Source organism: Pseudophryne corroboree, chromosome 6, assembly GCF_028390025.1.
Source record: "Pseudophryne corroboree isolate aPseCor3 chromosome 6, aPseCor3.hap2, whole genome shotgun sequence".
Taxonomy (NCBI): Eukaryota; Metazoa; Chordata; class Amphibia; order Anura; family Myobatrachidae; genus Pseudophryne; species Pseudophryne corroboree.
Genome location: NC_086449.1, coordinates 796,134,753 through 796,156,906, shown reverse-complemented (window position 1 = coordinate 796,156,906; position 22,154 = coordinate 796,134,753). Strand labels below are relative to the sequence as shown.

The 22,154-nt window shown below is 44.5% G+C and overlaps 1 protein-coding gene across 3 annotated transcripts in view; it reads right to left on the bottom strand.

Annotated features, from left to right (window-relative positions):
- The window catches only part of WNT7B (Wnt family member 7B), a 262,108-nt gene that overhangs the window by 3,471 nt on the left and 236,483 nt on the right, over positions 1-22,154 (bottom strand). For all 3 annotated transcript variants that reach the window (XM_063928884.1, XM_063928883.1, XM_063928882.1), the window contains exon 3: positions 5,464-5,735. In XM_063928884.1, the coding sequence (XP_063784954.1) occupies positions 5,464-5,735 (272 nt within the window). The remainder of the gene's footprint in view (positions 1-5,463; positions 5,736-22,154) is intronic.

Here is a 22,154-nt window from a genome sequence, read left to right as displayed (position 1 = left end):
AGCTGCATGTACCGTATGTGAGGATTAAGTGACGGCACGGAATAGCTGTTAGTGATTATATACATGCACCTTTTGCCCGGGTGGAACCACAGGCTGGTAAAGAATGATTTTTTTTTTCTAAGCCGTAAGTTAATACTTTCAGAGGTTTGGCAGCCTCTTCATCTGAATTCCTCAGAAAATGATGCTCTATGAGGAATATTAATTCCATGCTTGGCTTATTTTCTGCAAGCGTCTTAGGACATAGACTTCTGCGGAATTCCCACTACTGGCCTCCAGCCAGGGAATATAGTTAACCAGCTTTACTAGCGGCTGCCAGGGAGCCCCTGATTAAAGATTGAAAAACCATTAGCTCACCCGACCCCTATTATTCTGCAGATCCATTAATCATATATCAAGCCCTCACATGCAGCCTTGCGAAGATCCACATATTGCTCCATTGCCCGAGGCAAGTTTCCATTCACACAACCATGCTTGAGGCTGCTGCGGTGCGCTCATGTGCCCAAACAGCACATTGCAGAGCCGATGAAATACAAAGCAGGTGCAAAGGTCTGGCGCTTGTACAAGGGAAACTAAAACTAAAATGAGTGATGGACCAATGTTATAAGACGACTTGAAATGGTTTTATATATATATATATATATATATATATATATATATATATATTGGTTCAGTATGTAATCCCGATGGATGGGATGCCATAGGTCAGAATACTGCCAATAGCATCCCAGCCATCAAAATCCCAACAGCCCCATAGTTAAGACACTAACTCTGCCCCCTACCCTAACCCTCCATTGTGGGTGCCTAGCCCTAACCTTCCCTTGTGGGTGCCTAGCCCTAACCCTCCCTTCCCCGTTGTCCAAACCTAACCCACCCTGCTTGGTGCCTAACCCTAATCTCCCTTTCTAAGTGCTTTAACCTAACCCTCCCTCCCCGGTACCTAACCCTAACCCCTCCCCCCCAGCGGCAGGACGCGAGCACGTCCCGCTGAGAGGATGATCGTAATTCCCAGTGTTGGTATTTAGACACTGGAATTCCCCCATTCATTGGCATTGTGACGTCGGGATTGTGGCCGCAGGTATTTTGACTGCCGGGCTCCCGTCCTGCGGTATTGTGACTGCTATATATATATATATATATATATATATATATATACACACATAGGATCCTACACAATGAGAAGTTATTATGCTCTGTGATCGGCTATTTTGGGCTGGGAATGTTTCCACAGGCCGTCCCAGTGTGGATTTACTGACAGGTATTGTAAAGAGAGTTTCTTTTCTCACTATCAAATCCTTATCGCGGGTACATTGAATTTTGGTAAGCCACTACATTTTTACTGTACATATTTAGAAATAACAGCACTTTTTATATATTATTCAGATTTCTCAACACAACAACCCGCTTGTCTGAATTGGCCCTCCACGCTAAGGCTTGTTCACACATACCAATGTAGAAAATGGGTAAAACCAGTTGAACACAACACCACAGCTCATCAGAACAATCTGTGGTACCTGACAATAACAAGCAAACCCACCAGTGCATTTCGCCCTACGGACACTTTTAGAAACTCTTGGAACTGTGTGGGTCTAAAGGTCCATACACAGTTTACACACTTAACGATAAAATGAGCGACGTCGCTCATTTTCCCCCTCCTTGAGCGACGTCGCTCATTTTATCGTCAAGTGTGTATGCCGCCAGCGACGACCGATGCGCGGCCCCGCGGGTCGGCAACGATCGTCGCTGTCGGTAGGGCATGCATGAAGGATGTGGACTGTCGTCCACGACCTTCATGCAGGGCTGGCAGGGGCGTGACGTCACTGAGCGATATGAGCGGTCATATCGCTCAGTGCGTACAGGCGGCCACCGACCGGCCGGCCCGGGAGGGGCCGGCCGGTCGTCGGCCTCACAGAGCGACATCGTCTAATGTGTATGGGCCTTAACTGTTTAAAGGGCTTTACTTTTTTCAAATTGGCTGAGCAATTTGAAAATAAATTAAATAAATAAATAAATAGAATAATAATATATATATATACATATATATAATTACCAGTTATTTATATAGCGCACACATATTCCGCAGCGCTTTTACAGAGAATATTTGGCCATTCACATCAGTCCCTGCTCCAATGGAGCTTACAATCTATATTCCCTACCACATGTACACACAGACACATTCACGTTAGGGTTAATTTTTGTTGGAATTCAATTAGCCTACCAGTATATTTTTGGATTGTGGGAGGAAACCGGAGTCCCCGGAGGAAACCCACGCAAGTACGGGGAGAATATACAAACCCCACACAGTTAGGGCCATGGTGGGAATCGAACCCATGACCTCAGTGCTGTGAGGCAGTAATGCTAACCATTACACCATCCGTACTGCCAAATATACATATATATATATACTGTATGTATATATATATATATATATATATATATAGATATATATATATATATATATATATATAGATATATATATATATATATATATATATATAGATATATATATATATATAGATAGATAGATAGATAGATAGATAGATATTGTAATTCAGTGGAGGGGACGAGCCTATGGGAAGCCATTGGGAAGCCATTCAACAGAGAAAATCTATCAGCGCAGGGAATAACATGACGATGTCTCAGGAAATTCCATCCCTCTGCCAAGCAAGAACTGTATATATTATATATACGGCACATATATATATATATATATATATATATATAATGTGTGTGTGTGTGTGTGAATGAGTGAAATTAGGTAGATCAATAAGAGGATGGAAGTTAGATTTCACGTTACATGCTGCAATTCCTCACTGTACCCGGCTGTTTGTTTTGGGCGGCGTGCGCTCATTGGAGCGACAGCACATTCTTGCAGCTGAACGTGGCTGCAACAGAATTTCCAGGGCCCATTGTATCTGCATCGTAGACATAAAATAACAGGCTTCTGCTAGCCGTCAGTCAACATTATTATGAGCTCAGCCCCTGACTGATAAAAAATGACATTTATGTGAGGAATCTGATCCGGAATTCGAGCTGCTAGTTATAAGTAATTATACATTTTACAAACATTCAGACACCTTCTCCTGTAATCATAGAGCAACGTTAGCGGCCTGCTTTGTACTTAGGTCTGCAGTTGTTACACACAGGTAATTGCCAGCAGGGCTACTGGGGTGGAACTGGTTGGTCCTATAAATCAGATGGACCGTCAGAGATAGGACATGTGACACTTCCACCATATTTGGCATGCGCATTTCCTTAAACCCCCACAGTTCTGCCAAAAAGAGGGCAGGTATATTTTCCTGGAAACTAGAAGTGTTTTGATCTATTCTTGTACAATAAGCAGAGCGTCCTCCCCTTTACAGCATTTTAATAGCCAGCCCAATAATAATAATACTATAGTTAATGTAGTATTTCCACATTAACGATAATAAAAAACATGCATCTCCACAGAGTGGTTATGCCACTTGCCTCTAAATATAATATAATGCATCCATATGAAGCACAGCAGCATCTATTCGAATGCTGCTTCAGTCAACAAAATGGCTGCCACCTCTGTGAGTAGGCAGAAGTCACCATTAAAATTCAGCAAGGTGGCTGCAGGGGGAAGAATTTGTAGAAACAGGAGACAATCTCTTGAGCTTAATGCTGTGACTGAGAATATCTGTCACAGGTCCATCCATTTCCCTAACGAGAGTGGCCAGAGAACCAATAGTCTGCAAATGGCTGCCTATCACATGAAAACAAGTCAGAGGTGTAAAAATTCCACCGTCCAAATCCCTGACGCAAGTGCACCGCTCCACTGTGTTAAATGTGCCATTGTTTTAATGACAGCTTTATGCCGTCACACCGATAATTGTGCATCTTCTTATCAGTACAAAAGATGAGCTCGTTCCCTCCAGGCAAATGATTGGCATTCTTTGTGGCATATATTTACGAGTCCCTTTCACCTCACACACCCAGGGGCCTCTGCTGAACATTTTAAGAGGGATAATTTAGTAAATAACCCTTTTCCTGGCCATGTAGCAAACTCTTGTAGTTGTGAGGTTAGATGTCAAAGGGTCAGGCCTGTGTGGTCCTTTGGCCGCAGACAACGGCTGAAAAAAACCGCTTCACACATTACCTCACCTGCTTAAAATTCAGTTTTGTAAACTGTTCATAGATCACGGTTAAGCCATTTAGGCCCTGATTTATTCAGCATTAAAAGGAGGTTAACAGCGTAAGCCAAGCAGAGTCAGCGAAAGTTAACTTTCACCTAACCGCGGTTTAATGGCCCCCTACCATCTGCCAAAGACCATCATGTTTTACTGTTGATAATGATGGAAATATTAAGCAGGAAACAAACAGAGAAATCCACTTGCACAACTCCGAGCCATCCACCACAGCCAGTTTATATTGCTTTTCCTCCTGATGAGGCGGGAAGGCCGCCAACAACTCATATGGAATTGAAATGAATTAACTTGACATGCAGCCAACTATAGTTTAGGGAGGCCATTTTGTAAATGGGCGAAGTGGGCAGTGAAGCATGGATCCACTTCTGCAGACTAACATGGAACGTCACAGCCTGACCAAGGCCGGATAAAGGACCACATGGGTCTGGGGCTGAAAATGATAAAGAGCCTATTGGTGGAAGTGGAGGAGCTGTAACCATTGCTCTGTGTTTGGCCAGTGTCATGTTTAGACCACCTACACAATCAGCCCCAGTGTCTCCCTATATACATAAAAGTAGAAAAATTGCATTTTTATGAGGAAAATAGAACTTCAATTTTAAATCTTATGATTTATGGCCGACCGTATAGCCAGCTAGGTGGCTGGCAATGAGCATGCTGTTATAATGGGCCTATTTTTATGTGGAGACCTGGAGCTGTAGTACCATCCGCCCCATTGTCAATATGGCGCCTCCTGTACTTACAGTACCATGACACCAGTTAGGGCCATGCTCAGGCCTGGTCTTCCCATGGTGTGATAGAGAAATGCTATATATCTTTTGAAGCTTTTCTCTTGTTGCTGCTTAGTTTACTTTTGATTTGTTGGTTTACATAAACAGACCAAAAGTGGCCTTCCACCATTAGTTAACGTTAATCTATTAAACTGTACATTGCTGTGCTCTTCAGCCAGGTCTTTATATAACCATGGGGAACTGTTCATTGTTGTTGTTGTCCCCCCCCCCCCCCCCCCACTGGCCTCTGATACAAATCTGCTCTCCATATACAATTGTCAGAGCTGTATCATATCCAAGGGCAATGACAATAGACAGCTCTGATGATACACATACGTGCCTGAAAAGGACAGAAAGAATCCACAGAAATACAGCAATGTATTTAGCTAAAGTTGTAAGATGGCGTGAATAAATGAAAGTAAGCTGTAGATGATAGACTGCTAAAGAGTTTAGATTTTAGGTACCTCCAGCCCTTTCCCCCACTTTATCACCCCTATGAATGTGACTTGGTTTACCCTGATCTAGAATACCTTTCTGCCGGCCTCGTTGTTATGCAAGTTCATCAGCCGCCGCGCATTCTTCCTTATCTCTCTGGCGTCCACAAACTTCCTGGAGAATTCGATTCCATATTTGATGTCAGCGGAGCATCCCCCCCATTTCCAGCCTTCCTCTTGGTTATAGTAGCCCTGCTTCTCTCGATCACAGCCACAGTTACTGAAGTTCCCCTGGCTGCAGGCGGAGGTCACTGCGTGCGCTACTCCAGCGGCAGTAATGGCGTAGGTGAATGCCGCTTCCCTGCTACCTGCGGAAAAAGTAAACACCTGATAAATGAGTTCCGATAAGTCTACAACCTTCATTCACCCTCCAAATTTGTTTTTGCATTAAACTTCAATACCGCATGGAAAGTAACCTCAAAATTAATTTTGGCTTTGCAGTTACCCAAAGATGTCTACGTGCGCCTGCTGTGTATGCCCAGGCGTAAGTCTAGCACAGGTTTATACTACTCGCCTTTGTGGCGATATGCGGGATTTTGTATAGCTGCAACATACTGTAACATGATTCACTTATCAGCACAAATGGGAGAGGCACAACAGGCAGTTGCACTGGGAGCGGAGAGGTTGGGGCTACATTCTCCATACCATTCCAGCAGAACACACACCGGGTAGGATGTACTAAAGGGAAAAGGCGGTGCATCCCAGGGCTTGGATGCGGTAGGTAACACCAGCTTTTGCTGGCGATACCCTACAGAAGCCTATGGGCTTCTTTTTGCATTTTCCCATGAGAGGGAACCGATTGGTACCCCTCACAGCCAAAACCCGGAAGTCCTAACATTGCAAAGGACAGCCATTATCAGGAGAGCTGTCCTATGCAATACTAATCGCATATGTAAGTACATATGTGCTTATTATAGACACTGTAAGGGGCGGGTGTACCGCTTTGCGGAAGCGATGCTTAGTGCATCCCGCCCACTTGAGAGAGATGTAGCAAAGTTTGGAGAGAGATAAAGTGGAGAGAGATAATGTACCAACCAATCAGCTACTAACTGTCATTTTTTTAAACACCGCCTATAAAGTCACAGAAGCTGATTGGTTGGTACTTTATCTCTCTCCACGCTTTGATAAATCTCCTGCACTGTCTGCTACTAATGAAGACTATATAGCATATAGTATACTATGTTTTTGTACAGTTATCGTAATATGGGGGGTGGAGGCAGTTTGGTATTTTTGCCGTAGGGGCCAGAAACCCTTGACCTGACACTAGCAATGTGAGCGTCTAACCACATTCCCAAAACTACGTGTAAAATGCAGGATATTTGACACTCTTCTGTGTAAGTTTGGTAAATAGTTCTGTTCCATTTCATTGAGGCTGACAGAATATCTAACTGTAAACGCCTTCAAAAATAATCAAAGTATAACACATGAACACAGCATGGCACAGTATACAATTTGCTTGTGTTCCAACACATGGCTTCAGTAGCAAGGCAAGCCATTTTGAAGGCTGAGCCAGTTTGGAGGAAAGTAATTCAGTAGTAATAGTGACATCACTGAAGCATGGTGCATGATGTCACTATTTCCTAGTGAGAGGATAGGCTGCAATCTCATAAATATTGTTTCACACAAAATGGCTGCCAACACTGGGTGTAGGAGATGATGGGTACACTTAAATTAATTAGCAACGGTTTAATTTCATTTTTTTGTCATTCAAGAACCCATAATCTAGTTGTCCCTACCCAGTCCCGCATAACTATTGCTACAATAGAAAAAAATTACCTCAGAAGTACTACGTGCAATCATTATTAATTTATTACGTAAACATTTCCTAACACAGTCTCATAGGATTTAGCAGCAACAACATACAGGTCTGGATTCCTAAGATACTGTACGTACACACAATACATATCTGAAATCGTTTTCATTGTTCAGTAACCTCAAAAAGTGCTTTGGAAGTGCAGTCATACTGTATTACCAGAGAGAGACTATCCGTCAAGGTCAGCCTCGCTCTGTCTGTACATACACAGACCAATATAAACATCGCTATATGTAATGTGTCCCCTGGGGCTAGTGACACCACTGTTTTTAAAAGCATGGCGGAGTACATACAACATACTGTACAGGAGAGGCAGCCATTTTGTGGACTGAAACATTATTTTTAATAATATCATGAAGAACCGCCCTGCCTGGATTTCAAATTATTGGCAGAAGGCTGGTGTCTGGGGGCAGTTCAGGTATGATGGGTTTGTTTATTTTTTTTATTTAAGGGGGCGGGGGTAAACTGGATTGATTAAGAAATATGACCTGACATGGGTTTAACTGAGGTAGGGAACAGGATAACTTAATCGGATGGAGGGTGGATTACCTAACGGTTCAAGTGGTGAATGTTGCCTACTTAACTACATGTCCAGGGATGATGATAATGAGAATGGGACCAGTGCTTTGCGTCATTAGGCTCCACCCCCTCACGGATAAATGCAGCTAATCATGGGTCACTGCGGAGGGGGGCAGGGTCAATATGTCGCAATTCTATGAGAATCACATCACATTGGTCCCTGCTCCAACCCCCTGGACCAGCAATTCCAGGCATTATCCTCACCGTCCTGTCCACTTCACTAGGAAGTGGCAGGAATGCATTTTTCCTACTATTCTGGGGGTCCCCATATTTTCGGGAGTGACCTGACAGTTGTCGGGGATAGGTAAGTATGGCATCAACTGCGATTCTTTGTATACTCACTAACGTAGGGGTGGATTAGCCATAGGGATTACTGCCCTGATAAGGTCATACTTTCTCTGTTTTGTCTTTACAGATTTTTGGAGAGAGCTATAGTAAAGATAGAGGGGTCTATTCATGAAGCAGTGAAAAGTGCGGAGTAGTGAGACAGTGGAGAAGTTGCCCGTGGCAACCAATCAGCACTGACGTAACATTTATAATTTGCATACTATGCAATTATACAGAGCAGCAGATTGGTTGCCATGGGCAACTTCTCCACAGGCACACTACTCTACGATTTTTACTGCTTCATGAATAGACCCTTGTGTTTGAAAAAATATAACTAGGAGCTGGTTGGCGGGTGTTTTATCTCTGTCTGCTTTATCTCTCTCCACGGCTTAGTACATACACCCCAGTGTCATCCGTTTACAGTCAGCAATCGAATATTGGAAATGCCTTCATTTTGACCAAAGTTGTTTTTTTTTTTCTCCAAGTGTTTTTAGAACTGTTATATTATATTTTTGTTATAGTTTTTTTTTTTTTTTTAATTGGCATATTCTGCACAGTTGTACAATAGGTCTATTATTCCGATCATAATTCTCAGCACCCTCCCGCGCCGGCCGCCGGATTATCCATGTAACATCCAGGGACTGGAAGAAAACATTTATACATTTATACACGGAGGCTCAGCTTTCTAATCATTTTTTCAAACGTGAGCCAAAGTCTGACAGTTAACTGCTTGCGCCAGATATTTTGGGTAAAATCGAAGGCGGACTGCTTACATATTTCATCCCTTATTATACATTAATTTCCGCGATTCCTCCTCACCACTCCTCATCAAACGCTAAGCATAAAAAGATGACTTTGGTATTACAGAAATGTGAAACATGTTCTGGCAGCCTGGAGACATTCCCTGGAAACCCCATTCAGGATTTAACGCTGCCTGGATCCTGGCTAGAGCAGTAGTTAAGACAGCAGAGAATACTGCAACCGAAATACACCCCCATGTATACAATGTGACTACACTCGCCGATCACCTATGTATTTCCTATACCCACTTGTAAATTATATATATTTTTTTCTTTTTTTTTTTTTTAAAGGAGCGCATTTAGCGGGTGACCTAGATCTGCTGGATCTCAAGACCAGCTCATTATATTTCACTTCAGAGTGGATAAAAAAATGTGATCTCTGGTATGAACTACAGAAAACCACACCTCCTCTTCTACTTGAGGACCGTCTACCGGCTCTCAGCAACCTGTGACCCTCTGCCCATATATTTAGCAGGAAGACTACCCAGGAATTGTATGTTCCCTCTGGTTGGGTGATAGACCCCAATTAGTTATGATAAGCTCCAAGATGGGCGCTGATGTTTTGTTGAGGTACATCCTCAAACACAAGTCGCAAGGCAAGCACTAGAGGCTACACCTACAATCCCCTAGTACATATGATGGCAAAAGTCCCTGAACTCTAGTTACTCTATGTCTTTGTATTTAGTGATGTAACATTGTTGCAAAAAAAAATAAAAAAAATATGGCTTCTAGCCTTAGTTTAGTCCTTCTTTAATTTATCCCTAATAATCAGACGGGATTGATTCCCAGCAGGCAGGCCAGGGATAAGACCAGGCAATGCAAATGACTTAGGGGGTGATTCAAACCTGATCGCTGGGCTGCAAACTTTGCTGTCCTGCGTTCAGATAGTCGCCACCTCCAGGGGGAGTGTGAATTCGCCGTGCAAGTGTGCGATCGCATGTGTACGCCGAGCTGCAAAAAATCCACTGTGTACAGTCTCTGCGCAGCCCAGGACTTACTCCTACAGTGTGATGAGAACAGGCTGATCGGGTCCGGAGCTGACATCAGACAACGTTCCTGAAAACGCTTGGGAACGTCTGCGTTTTTCCGGACACTCCCAATAAACGGTCAGTTACCACCCACAAATGACTTCCTCCTGTCAATCACCTTGCGAACGCCCATCCGATCTAGACGGTGACTGGGAGGTAACAAGGGGGTGGCTAAGAAGATGCGCGGAGATGTTGCCTCTTAAGGGGGCGTGTCGCTGAAATCAAGGACGGCCGCTACTGCATCTGACTTACAATCAGAACCATCATACTAAATCAGGTTATCAAAGAACTGGACCTTAAAAAGAATTCCTACAGTCTTTCATTGCAGAGGTAGGTATCCTTACTCCCTCTCCTGTATATACCTCTCTCCAATATCCGTGCAAAAAATGATGGGGCCCACTTATCAACGGGTTTTAGCTATTTAAAACTCGTTGCGAATGATAAATGGTGCTCCAGCCAATCAGCTTCCAATTGTCATGTGTTTGAAAAATTACAGTTTGAAAAGTGACCGTTTGTTGTTGATTGGCCGAAGCACCATTTATCATAAGCAACGAGTTTTAAATAGCTAAAGCCCGTTTTTAATGGGCCCCCTTAATTCCCTGTCACAGAGAGGTAGCTTATGTGCCTGATTTACAACTGCAAGTTGAAATACAGAAAGAGTAATTACCTGGCCATCTTTACTACTATTAGAAATGCTTTAAAAACAAACAAAAACAAAACATAATAATAAAAAACAGCTGCAAACTGTTCCCCGAACAAATGTGTCAATTTGGTGGGGAAAAAAAAAAGTAAATTTGCTGAAATTCTTTAAATTTGGCTAAAACAAAAAATAAAGTCAAGCAAAATTCCACATGTAAACAAATGCAGTTATAATAAAATTCTGCAGAGGGCAAACCTCAGCAATCCCTGAACAGTAAATGAAAAGCATCACCCATGGAAAACGGTGAACCTCATGTACAGCCAACCTCAAACGGTAACATTTAATTGAACTGTTATCCCATTAAACTATCTGAGTAATTCTAATTATTAGCACCTACAATTCTCTACATGCAGAAAACCTTCCCTCTATTATTCCAAACATGACACACGACATTCACGCATGAAGACAGTGTAGCTGGCATTGGAATTAATCTTCCCTCCAGGATACGCTGCTTATTGCAGACGATTACAGTCCGATTTCCAGGGTAAGTTTCCGAGGCTGGCAACAAATAAATTACATTTTTTTTTACAGATCACGTGGATGGGGAATTTACCCAGCGTTAAGTTCTCCGTCCTAACCAGATCTAGCTCTAATGTCGGCAAGGGTCTACCACATATGAAAACGTCATGGGTGTCTTAAGTTCTCACTGCCAGAGATTAAGAGGTACAGTAAATTCACACTGAATCCGCCAGTGCAATAGTGACTTGTCTTGCATGTTTAATAGTATCCTCCAAGACCGCCAAAAGACCTGATGCAATTAATCATGCAATTCTCTTGTCACCATATGGGACGTTTGCTTCATGAAATGTAGCCTGACTATAGCCTCCTCCTTTGAACCCACTTTTGGACAATTAAGATGTGGCGACTAGAAGCTCCCAATTTCGGTTTCGCACATGGAAGGGGATGAGGACCAAGTTTAGGCTGGCTTGTGACCTAGTGGATGGGGCCTCACCAGAGCACATACTGTAAGTGACTGAACTGCTTCACAGTGATACAATTTGAATTCACTTAAGTCAACAGAGATAAAGTACCAGCCAATTGGCTCCTAACTGCCATGCCACAGGCTGTGTTTGAAAAATGACAGTTAGGAGCTGATTGGCTGGTACTTTCTCGTCCATTTTATCACCATCCAAGGCTTAGTAAGTAGACCCCTAAGGCTGGTTGCCCTCTGGCAAAACTGGCGTATGCAACTGCGTTTAATAGTAACTACTGTAGCACTTGCAGTTGGGTGGATGAGCAAAGTTGGACACTTCAGTTGACCCTGATCAGGCCCTAGTGCTTCCACTCGGCAAACCTACCTAATCATCTAGGGTGCCAAGGTACAGGGGGTCACCTAGAACACAATGCCATAATGTGCGCACATGGTGGTGCAGTGGTAAACATTGCTTGTGTGGGTTTCCTCCTGGTTCTCTAGTTTCGTAATTTGCAGAATATGTGTGCAATATATAAATAACTGGTAATGAATAAGCAATGTCAATTGTTCATTTTTATTCCCCACCCCCGGCGCCAGTCGGTGACATTGATAAAGTAAGATAAACGTAGCTGTTATCTAGGTTTGTATATAACATACAAGCACAATCTGCTTCTAAGATCGTCTCTGAGTGTTCCGTAATTGTCAATAATTTATTACTATGGTAAGTAAAACCTTTATACTGTATCAAAACTCTTGTCTGTACGGAACCTAAAGGCAATGCAATCTGTAACTTTAAAGAGAAGCTGCCACTTCCGATAGTTTCTGGTATATAAGAAGTTTTTCCCATACGCCGGGTGTCCTTGTTATTACTGGAATTGTAAGTGATGAACATTGTAAAACAGAAAGGAAAAAACCCGCACTGTACAGTGTGAAAAGATCTGGAGATTTAAGGGATTACGGTTCACTCCAGATCTCACAAGTGGGTACCATGATGCCAATGAGAGTAAGACGCCCATCAATCTGGCAGTGCCCACCTGACCTGTCAGCCACATGCTACATTTCAACAGCTGGTAAAACGTACAGAAGAGTCATCATGTGCCGTGCACACAGCTCAGGAACATTAAGGACCATCAACCGCTAAGACCTTCTCTGCACGCTCTAGAGAGCGTATCGGAGGCAAGCTACAGGCCAGGATGGCTGCTATGATGTCATGCAATGCAAAAGCCAAGGAGCTAATTAAGATCACAGGCATGACTGCTCCTGAGAAGATCTCTTTGAAAGCCACAGATGAGGTGTTGATAGGAGACACCTCAGGGTTGAATCTGGAACCCTGAACTACCCAAGTGCCATAAACTCCCTCACGCAGAAACATCTATTAACTCTTTTGCTACTATTGTAAAAACGCTCTTAAAATAGAAGTTATTCCTTGGGCCCAATACTAGCTCTTATTGTTATCCTTTACTGACATAATGGCAACATATTCTGTGGCGTTGTACATTACTCAATGGGACAAGCCTGGAGAAGGGATAAAGAAGTGATAAGTGCAAGGTGATAACGCACCAGCCAATCAGCTCCAATATGTAAATGTTCAGTTGGGAGTTGATTGGCTGGTGCGTTATCACCTTCCACTTATCACTGCTTTATCACTTCTCCAGGCTTAATACATCTGCCCCAATATCTGTACATACAGATCAGTCCCTGGCTGGGGGGGGGATCTCATTTCCCGGTGACAGGTCAAAACAACATTAGGGTCAATTAAGTCACTTAACCTATCAGTGTGTTTAGTGTGGGAAAGGGGACCCGGTCTGCCTGTATGACCTGGCACTGCCAGGATACAAGTGAGGAAAACAGTGGGGCAGATGTATTAACCTGGAGAAGGCATAAGGAAGTGATAAACCAGTGATATGCGCAAGGTGATAACGCCACCAGCCAATCAGCTCCAATATGTAAATTAACAGTTAGGATCTGATTGGCTGCTGCCTTTATCACCTTGCACTTATCACTGGTTTATCACTTCCTTATGCCTTCTCCAGGTTAATACATCTGCCCCACTGTGCCCACAATCTTAGTGGCTCATTTGTTGACTGATAAACAGAGGCGGGTAACTAACTGTGTAGACCGGTACAAGAGAGCTTACGGCTTCCAATGGGGTCAAATCCCACCAGAGTTTGCTGCAATGAGGCCTGGATTGGCAAGCCTTGGGGATAAGGAGGAGCTGGGCACAGAGAAACTCAGACGTACAGCTGGAGAACACTCTTCACACAGATAGAACATTGCCGGTGATAAAATCTAAGCCTCCAATGCCTAATTCAAGCAATGCTAGCCACTGTGCAACCATTGCCCTGATACAGCGTAACTGTGTCACTGGCTTATAAACATAACCCCAGACTAGTCATACTCGTCCTCTAGACTGCTATAGCATAGACAGTTCTGTGTAAATTAGTCCGATCGGAACATGGCCTAATTTGTTCCAAATTCAAATGTTTAACATCAGGAATGTCTGCAGATGTGTTTTTGGGACAGACAGAACTGACGGGAGGGTCATCAGGCACTTTTACATCCTGGTGATGGGGGCTCAGTCACACCTCCTCGGCAGCCCAGGCCTTTGGTCATGCCCTGCCTGGGTACTTTGTACCCGATTGCCCACCTTCCCTCTTGGTGGGACAGTAGGACTCATGCATACCCTCAGTAGGAATCGGAATAATGTCATATCTCTCACTTCATGATTGTAGTAAAAGCGTAAGAATGTCGGAACCGCCTGGACATGATAATGTGCCTTGTGGTTATCAGCTGAAAATGCTACTCAGCTAAAGAGACAGAGAAAATACACAGTAATTTCCTATAATCACCGATGTTTAATAAAATAAATCATCACTTTTATTAATGCTGGAAAGTCAAATGCCAACACCAGCATTATTCAATATATTCCTTAACCCAAACCAAGTTCTGCATTCTGTATGAATAGTTTCTATTAACTCCTCCATTACTGGGGTGTGCATTGCAACGGAAAATGCAGAAATAGCGCTGCACTGGGACCTGACCGGTGGTGACATGAATGGTAACTCTTTCCCTGCCACGCCGCGCCCTGATTTACCTGTGACACAAGAATCGCAACCACAGACTGTAGCTTAATGCTCCCTCGTGCGTCAGCAGATGAGCGACTGTAGTGGTTGGCACAGAGACCAGGATGAAAGGAGAACACTGGTTGGGAAGACGACTGTACACAGAATACAGCCTTTAATTAAATGTACAAGTTAAATATCCACAGTGGTGGCCGCCATTTTATAGGAGTAACCAATCAGATTCTCATAGCAACCAATCAGATTCTAGCTATTATCTTCTAGAAGCAGCTAGATAAATGTTAAGTGGAATATGATTGGTAACCTCTCCACTTCTAAAAAAACTCACACCTTGGTAAATATACCCTTAACAGTGCATCAATTCTGTAGTCGGTGATTGCACTAATCCCTAGTGATTAGCTGAATAAATAATTCTAATTATATACAGTATTCCCACGATGGCCCTAACTGTGTGGAGTTTGTATATTCTCCCCAAACTTGCGTGGGTTTCCTCCCACAATCCAAAAATATACTGGCAGGTAAACTGGCTCCCAACAAAAATGAACCCTAGCGTGAATGTGTACGTGTGGTAGGGAATATAGATTGTAAGCTCCACTGGGGCAGGGAATGATGTGAATGGGCAAATATTCTCTGTAAAGTGCTGCGGAATATGTGTGCGCTATATAAATAAATGGTAATAATAATAATAAAATAATAATCATAATATAATATACTGACTGATCTAAGTGTACTATGCCCAACTGAATCATTCTAACAGCATGTCCCTCTAATTAGTCAATATGATATAGCTTTAGTGGAGCTGCTCCAACACATAGCGATGCCAATTTGATACCTGACACTTATCTCTGCATTCCCTTTCATTCCCTCCATGTGAAAGTACCGTGACTGGGGTGATATACTGTACCCAATCTCATCCCGTGCCAATTCTGTGATACAGAAGAGCAGCAGATAAATATGCTGTAGTTGTTCGGCAACGTCAGTTTTACAAAGTTTTATCTGGTTAGCAACAATACTGAATAATACCTCTCCTGTAATTGTAGATTTCTTGTTTGTCCCAGGTGCCTATTCTGGCCTCTCTAGTGTGGTGTGGAGCATACTGTAACCATTTCTATTCCTGTGCAGTCAATGACAAATTGGCTTCCAAATGAATACTTACAAGATAAAGGGGCTTCTAGCTATCATTGTATAATATGTTTGAGATAAATGATAGCTAGAATTGGATTGGTTGCTACGGGCAACACCTCCAGTTTAGAAGGTTTGATAAATCTCCCTTAAAAAGAGTGATATAGAAAGAGTGTTTTAGTGAACCTGAGAGACATTACTAATCTGTGCCCATTGACATCGTGATTACACCCAGCCCCTGGTAGGAAACAAGCTGAGGGTTGTGCACCAGGGACCCCGTCATAGGTGGGTGAGGGGAAGTTACATGACGAGGAGGGATGCTGGTGCTTCCCCAGAGAAAAGGAGATTAGGCAATGGAAGGGAGTAAAAGAGGAAAGAGGAGAGGAGATGATGAGCGTCCTTGGAGGGTGCGGGAATATATCAAATAAGATGTGGTCACTACTACAAGCATGCGTGGAGGCAACCTCAAGCATATCAGGTTAGAAAATGAGGCACAGGTAGCATGTTGCTTTCACACTGCTTATGTTATTTAGTTATTATTATTAATATTGAAAAAAGAAAGGAAAATAAATATATATGGACCTGCTAAAGGAAAAAAAAACTAAAAAAAGGGAACGTTAAATCATACTCTAATAAAAAAAAATTTTGAAATAAAAAAAACATTAAAATATAAAGAATACATGTCAATGTTTAAGACAAAGTTATAGTTGTACCTATGTTTTGTCACAGTGGGTAATATTTGGGGAGGGGAGACCCCCGGAATTGGCTATAAGGCAGACCAGGAGGGGTTCTCTGCCTACTGGTTGGGGATATAATGCACTGGTTTTTGGGATGTCACCATTAATGAGCATCAGGTGACCAGTTGATTGGGCACAGTGGTCGAGAACCCTGGATTTTGGATTGTCTGGCACAGTATATGCGATCCCAAAAGGAGGCGGGGGGGGGGGGGGAGGGGAGGGAGGGGGTGTATTGGTATAGTGTCCCTGTCTAGCAAAGATCATGTTATATCATCCCGCCCTACACCCAGAACCCACAGAACAAAGTGCTGATAATTTGTTACATGTAGTAAGACGAGCAGTGCCTGATCCTGTTCGGTGAGACGATTTTCTTCTGCTCGGTTAGATAATTAGCAATAAAATATTATCTGATGAGAAGTCATTTCAGTGCGGAGCATTGGGCGTGAAGCAGTGGAGTGCCTGCTCTCATCCCATCTTCATCGCCCTTCCCCTGTCTGATTAATGACAACGCCTATCCTGAGTGGTTATCACACCTGCGATGAAGTGTATACGACTTTCCTGCTGATAGGTCTCTACAGTCGTGTTACTAACAATCTGTCAGGAACCAGCCGCTGGAGGGAGGACATCATCAGGAGATATTTATCAAGACAGATGCAAAGACGCAGGCTATCAAGAGTGCTAGACTGTGGTTCCAACAACCGGGGTGTAGAACTCCAGCTCAGTGTTTCTCAACCTCTTGTCGGGATTGGAATTAAAAAGTAAATAATAACAATGTAAACAGTGTAGCAAGTGTATAATTACTATGCTATATCTATGATATATTTTATATATGATTATTTGGTAGAAACGCATGGAGAACCGGTTGTGAATGTTGACAGTCAGAAGGGTGTGGTACACTTTACAGACACCGGCATCCGGACAATGACCCCTCCCCTGTTCCCTACCCTAAACCGCCTGCGGTGGCGGCTAGTACTAAGATTTGGGGGTGGAGGCTTGGGCTAAGACTTCGGGCGTGGCGACTAGGGCTAAGATTACCAGTTTTGCACTTGAATGGGGCATGCGCAAATTTATTGCGATCCAATTTGCCCCATGCAGCCTATTTCTCACAGCCACTGAGCAGGTAAAACGTTCTGAATAATCGCTATTTAAAAAAAAAATATTATTATTATTGACGCATATGCATCGCATTTGAAAAGGATAATGCACACAATATGTAAGGACTGTAGCAAGGAGTGTAGTAGTCCAGCGCATGCCAGACAGCCGACGGCCATCTCAACCCTGTGATCGCCTCTGCCTGAATGACAGGCAGAGGTGGGAGGAGGCGGGCCGGGGGCGTTTGGCTGCCGTTTTATGGGCGCGGTCTGGGCAACGTGCAGGCGACCATGTGGGGAGCGGGCCATGGCGACTGCACGGCGGGGCAGAGCCAGACATGCGGGGTGGACTAGCCCTGTGCTGGGCATCCCCCCGCATATCTGAGTAACTGATCGTAGCCGTGCAAAATTTTGCACGGCTACGATCAAGTTTGAATTAGGCCCACAATACTTTCAATGAAGCAGTTTTCCAAACCATAGGCAGACAAGACATGAACCACTACTTTGGTAAATCGCTATTTTAAGGTCAAAATGTCGGGATCCGCTTGAGAACCCTTGGAACAACCCCTCCTACAAATCCTAATGATTAATTAGGCACTTAGTATTTAATTAGCTTAATTTGCCCAGTAATTTTACAAGTCATGTTTTAGGTGATATTCTGCAGAGTGTGTTGGATAGGACAGGTATTTTTAACCTTGCCAGGTGGGAGTTACAGATGAAGTGACCTCAAATCACACAAACAAATCAATTTACAGACATTTTGATGCACCCCGAATTAAATTGGAGCATTTATTTGCTGTAAAAATCTTGTTTTCTATCATTGTTTTGTCACTTTTATAAAAAAATTAAAATAAAAAAAATCAGCCGTTTGAAACCTTTTTAGAGCCCCAAATATGTTTATTTTGGCCACTAATAGACATCTGTGCGATAAGCCAATATTTTATGCACTTTTTAGGGTTACAAGGTGATTTCCCCATTTTCCCCCCACACTTAACGCCACTATAAACAGCCCAAATAACCGCGCAAGTGCTTTTTCCAGTTGAATTGGCAGTGAATTGTGAGTGCGCATAGACGTGGTAATCGGAAATCACCGCGCGATAGGTGCATTTAATCAAACTGCTGCAAACAGATTTTTAACAGTGGCTAAATGACTCATCGAATTAAGGTTTACCCCAGCCAGTGCAGCCTGTCTGCGCTGTCAGACGGTCCACCGCCATTTTTTAAATCGGAGCGTCTGCATGTGACGTCACACAGCCGGACCGAAAACGCTCGCAGCATGCCCCCGTTTGGCCCGCCACACCCGCGAAACGCTGTGTTGGGGTTTCATCTTTATAGGATGTGCCCGCAATGTGAATGACTGCACAAGCGTGATGCAGCCACTGCGCATAGCAGTTTGCCAACGTAAAGCAAACTGCGATGCAGCCGCATTAGCGGCCAACTCTGAATTAGGCCCAGTGCCCCATGTCCGTGTCTACATTGACACATTGAATGTCTACATTCTAAACATGGATAGGTTGATTGTCGGGGCAGACCGCGTCGGCTCTATGGTGTTGACATAATGAGTACATAACCTTTACATTCAAGCTTTGGGTTTAGCGGAAAGCTGAGCAGTATCATTACGGTAAGGAAATCTCCCCCCTCCCAGGTTCTGTGCAGTAAAACCAACACGAACGTCTTTCTGAATCCAGTTCCTACCAGCAGTTTACAAATACGGTGACAGCATCTGGTAAGGCAGCCGCGCTGCTCTACAGATGAGGAAGCCGAAACAATAGGAAAACATAACACGGTTCAAGTATTAGCTCGCTTCTGCAGCCAAGAGAAAGACAGCCTGTCCGCGGCTCGCTGGTCACTAAGAAAGGCGTTGGCACAGTGTAGACAAAACGCTGCTTGGGGTTCTTTGGACAGAGCCTCGCTAAGAATGACACAACAAATACTCGCTCAGTTTTGTCTGGCTTGCACTTTCCATTCTGTCCATGTACTTGAAGAGGTGACATCCAGGGTCTTCTCTTCAAAAACCCTTTGAGGCTGGATAAATGAGGAACGGCGGACAAGGAATGGGTTAACACAGAGCTCGCATTTAATCTGGTTTACTAATGATCTGTTCAACAGTATGGGGGTAATTCAGACTGCATCCCTGGAGCGGGAGCGATTGCAGTCTGAGTTACTGTGCGGAGGGCGCACCCCGGGAGCCCAGTGAGATGCTATCAGCATCTCAGGGCTGCGATTGCTTCTGCCTGAATGACAGGCAGAGGCGGTCGCGGGACGGGAGGGGGCGTGCCAACGGCGTTAGAACACCAATGGCAGGGGGGGTTCATGGCAACGGAGACGTGTCCGGACCATTTGGGGGGTGGGCCGCTGCGACCTGGAATACGGCGGGCAGCCGCCAGCCAGCGTGCAGGAACTGCGCAGGCAGGGAGCTACTCGCCAGGTACAAGAGCATCGCTGCCGTGTGATGCTTTTGTTCCTGTGCGGGTAGGGCGTGACATGCGGGGCGGACTAGCCTTGTACCTGGGCGTCCCCCCGCATGTCAGAGTGAGTAAAATAAGATTTTAAACCTACCGGTAAATCTTTTTCTCCTAGTCCGTAGAGGATGCTGGGGACTCCGTAAGGACCATGGGGTATAGACGGGCTCCGCAGGAGACATGGGCACTCTAAGACTTTAGATGGGTGTGAACTGGCTCCTCCCTCTATGCCCCTCCTCCAGACCTCAGTTAAAGAACTATGCCCAGAGGAGACGGACAGTACGAGGAAAGGATTTTTGTTCATCTAAGGGTGAGATACATACCAGCCCACACCATACACACCGTACAACATGGAATATACCAAACCAGTTAACAGTATGAAACAAAACAGCATCAGACAGAGACTGATCACAACTGTAACATAACCCTTATGTAAGCAACAACTATATACAAGCCTTGCAGAAATTGTCCGCACTGGGATGGGCGCCCAGCATCCTCTACGGACTAGGAGAAAAAGATTTACCGGTAGGTTTAAAATCTTATTTCTCTAACGTCCTAGTGGATGCTGGGAACTCCGTAAGGACCATGGGGAATAGCGGGCTCCGAAGGAGGCTGGGCACTCTAGAAAGATTTAGGACTACCTGGTGTGCACTGGCTCCTCCCACTATGACCCTCCTCCAAGCCTCAGTTAGATTTCGTGCCCGGCCGAGGTTGGATGCACACTAGGGGCTCTCCTGAGCCCTTAGAAAGAAAGTATAGATTTAGTTTTTTTTATTTTCAGTGAGACCTGCTGGCAACAGGCTCACTGCAGCGAGGGACTAAGGGGAGAAGAAGCGAACTCGCCTGCTTGCAGCCGGATTGGGCTTCTTAGGCTACTGGACACCATTAGCTCCAGAGGGATCGACCGCAGGCCCAGTCCTTGGTGTTCGGTCCCGGAGCCGCGCCGCCGTCCCCCTTACAGAGCCAGAAGCAAGAAGAGGTCCGGAAAAACGGCGGCAGAAGACATTAGTCTTCACCAAGGTAGCGCACAGCACTGCAGCTGTGCGCCATTGCTCCTCATGCACACCACACACTCCGGTCACTGAGGGTGCAGGGCGCTGGGGGGGGGCGCCCTGAGCAGCAATATAAACACCTTGGCTGGCAAAAATACATCACATATAACCCCCAGGGCTATATGGATGTATATTAACCCCTGCCAGATTCCATAAAAAGGCGGGAGAAAAGGCCGCGAAAAAGGGGCGGAGCCTATCTCCTCAGCACACTGGCGCCATTTTTCCCTCACAGCTCCGTTGGAGGGAAGCTCCCTGGCTCTCCCCTGCAGTCTACACTACAGAACAGGGTTAAAACAGAGAGGGGGGGGCACTAAATTTAGGCGCAGTATAAATTATATAAAAGCAGCTATAGGGGACATAACTCAGTTAGTCCCTGCATTATATAGCGCTCTGGTGTGTGCTGGCATACTCTCACTCTGTCCCCCCAAAGGGCTTTTGTGGGTCCTGTCCTCATTGGAGCATTCCTTGTGTGTGTGCGGTGTGTCGGTACGGCTGTGTCGACAGGTTTGATGAGGAGACTTATGTGGAGGCGGAGCAGATGCCGATAAATGAGATGTCGCCCCTGTGGGCTGACACCAGAGTGGATGGATAGGTAGAAGGTATTAACCGACAGTGTCAACTCCTTACATAAAAGGCTGAATGACGTAACAGCTATGGGACAGCCGGCTTCTCAGCCCGCGCCTGCCCAGACGTCTCAAAGGCCATCAACACTCCCTCAGATGGCAGACACAGATGTCGACACGGAGTCTGACTCCAGTGTCGACGAGGTTGAGACATATACACAATCCACTAGGAACATCCGTTACATGATCCCGGCAATATAAAATGTGTTACACATTTCTGACATTAACCCAAGTACCACTAAAAACAAAGGGTTTTATGTGTGGGGAGAAAAAGCAGGCAGTGTTTTGTTCCCCCATCAAATGAGTGAATGAAGTGTGAAAAAGCGTGGGTTTCCCCGATAAGAAACTGGTAATTTCTAACAAGTTACTGATGGCGTACCCTTTCCCGCCAGAGGATAAG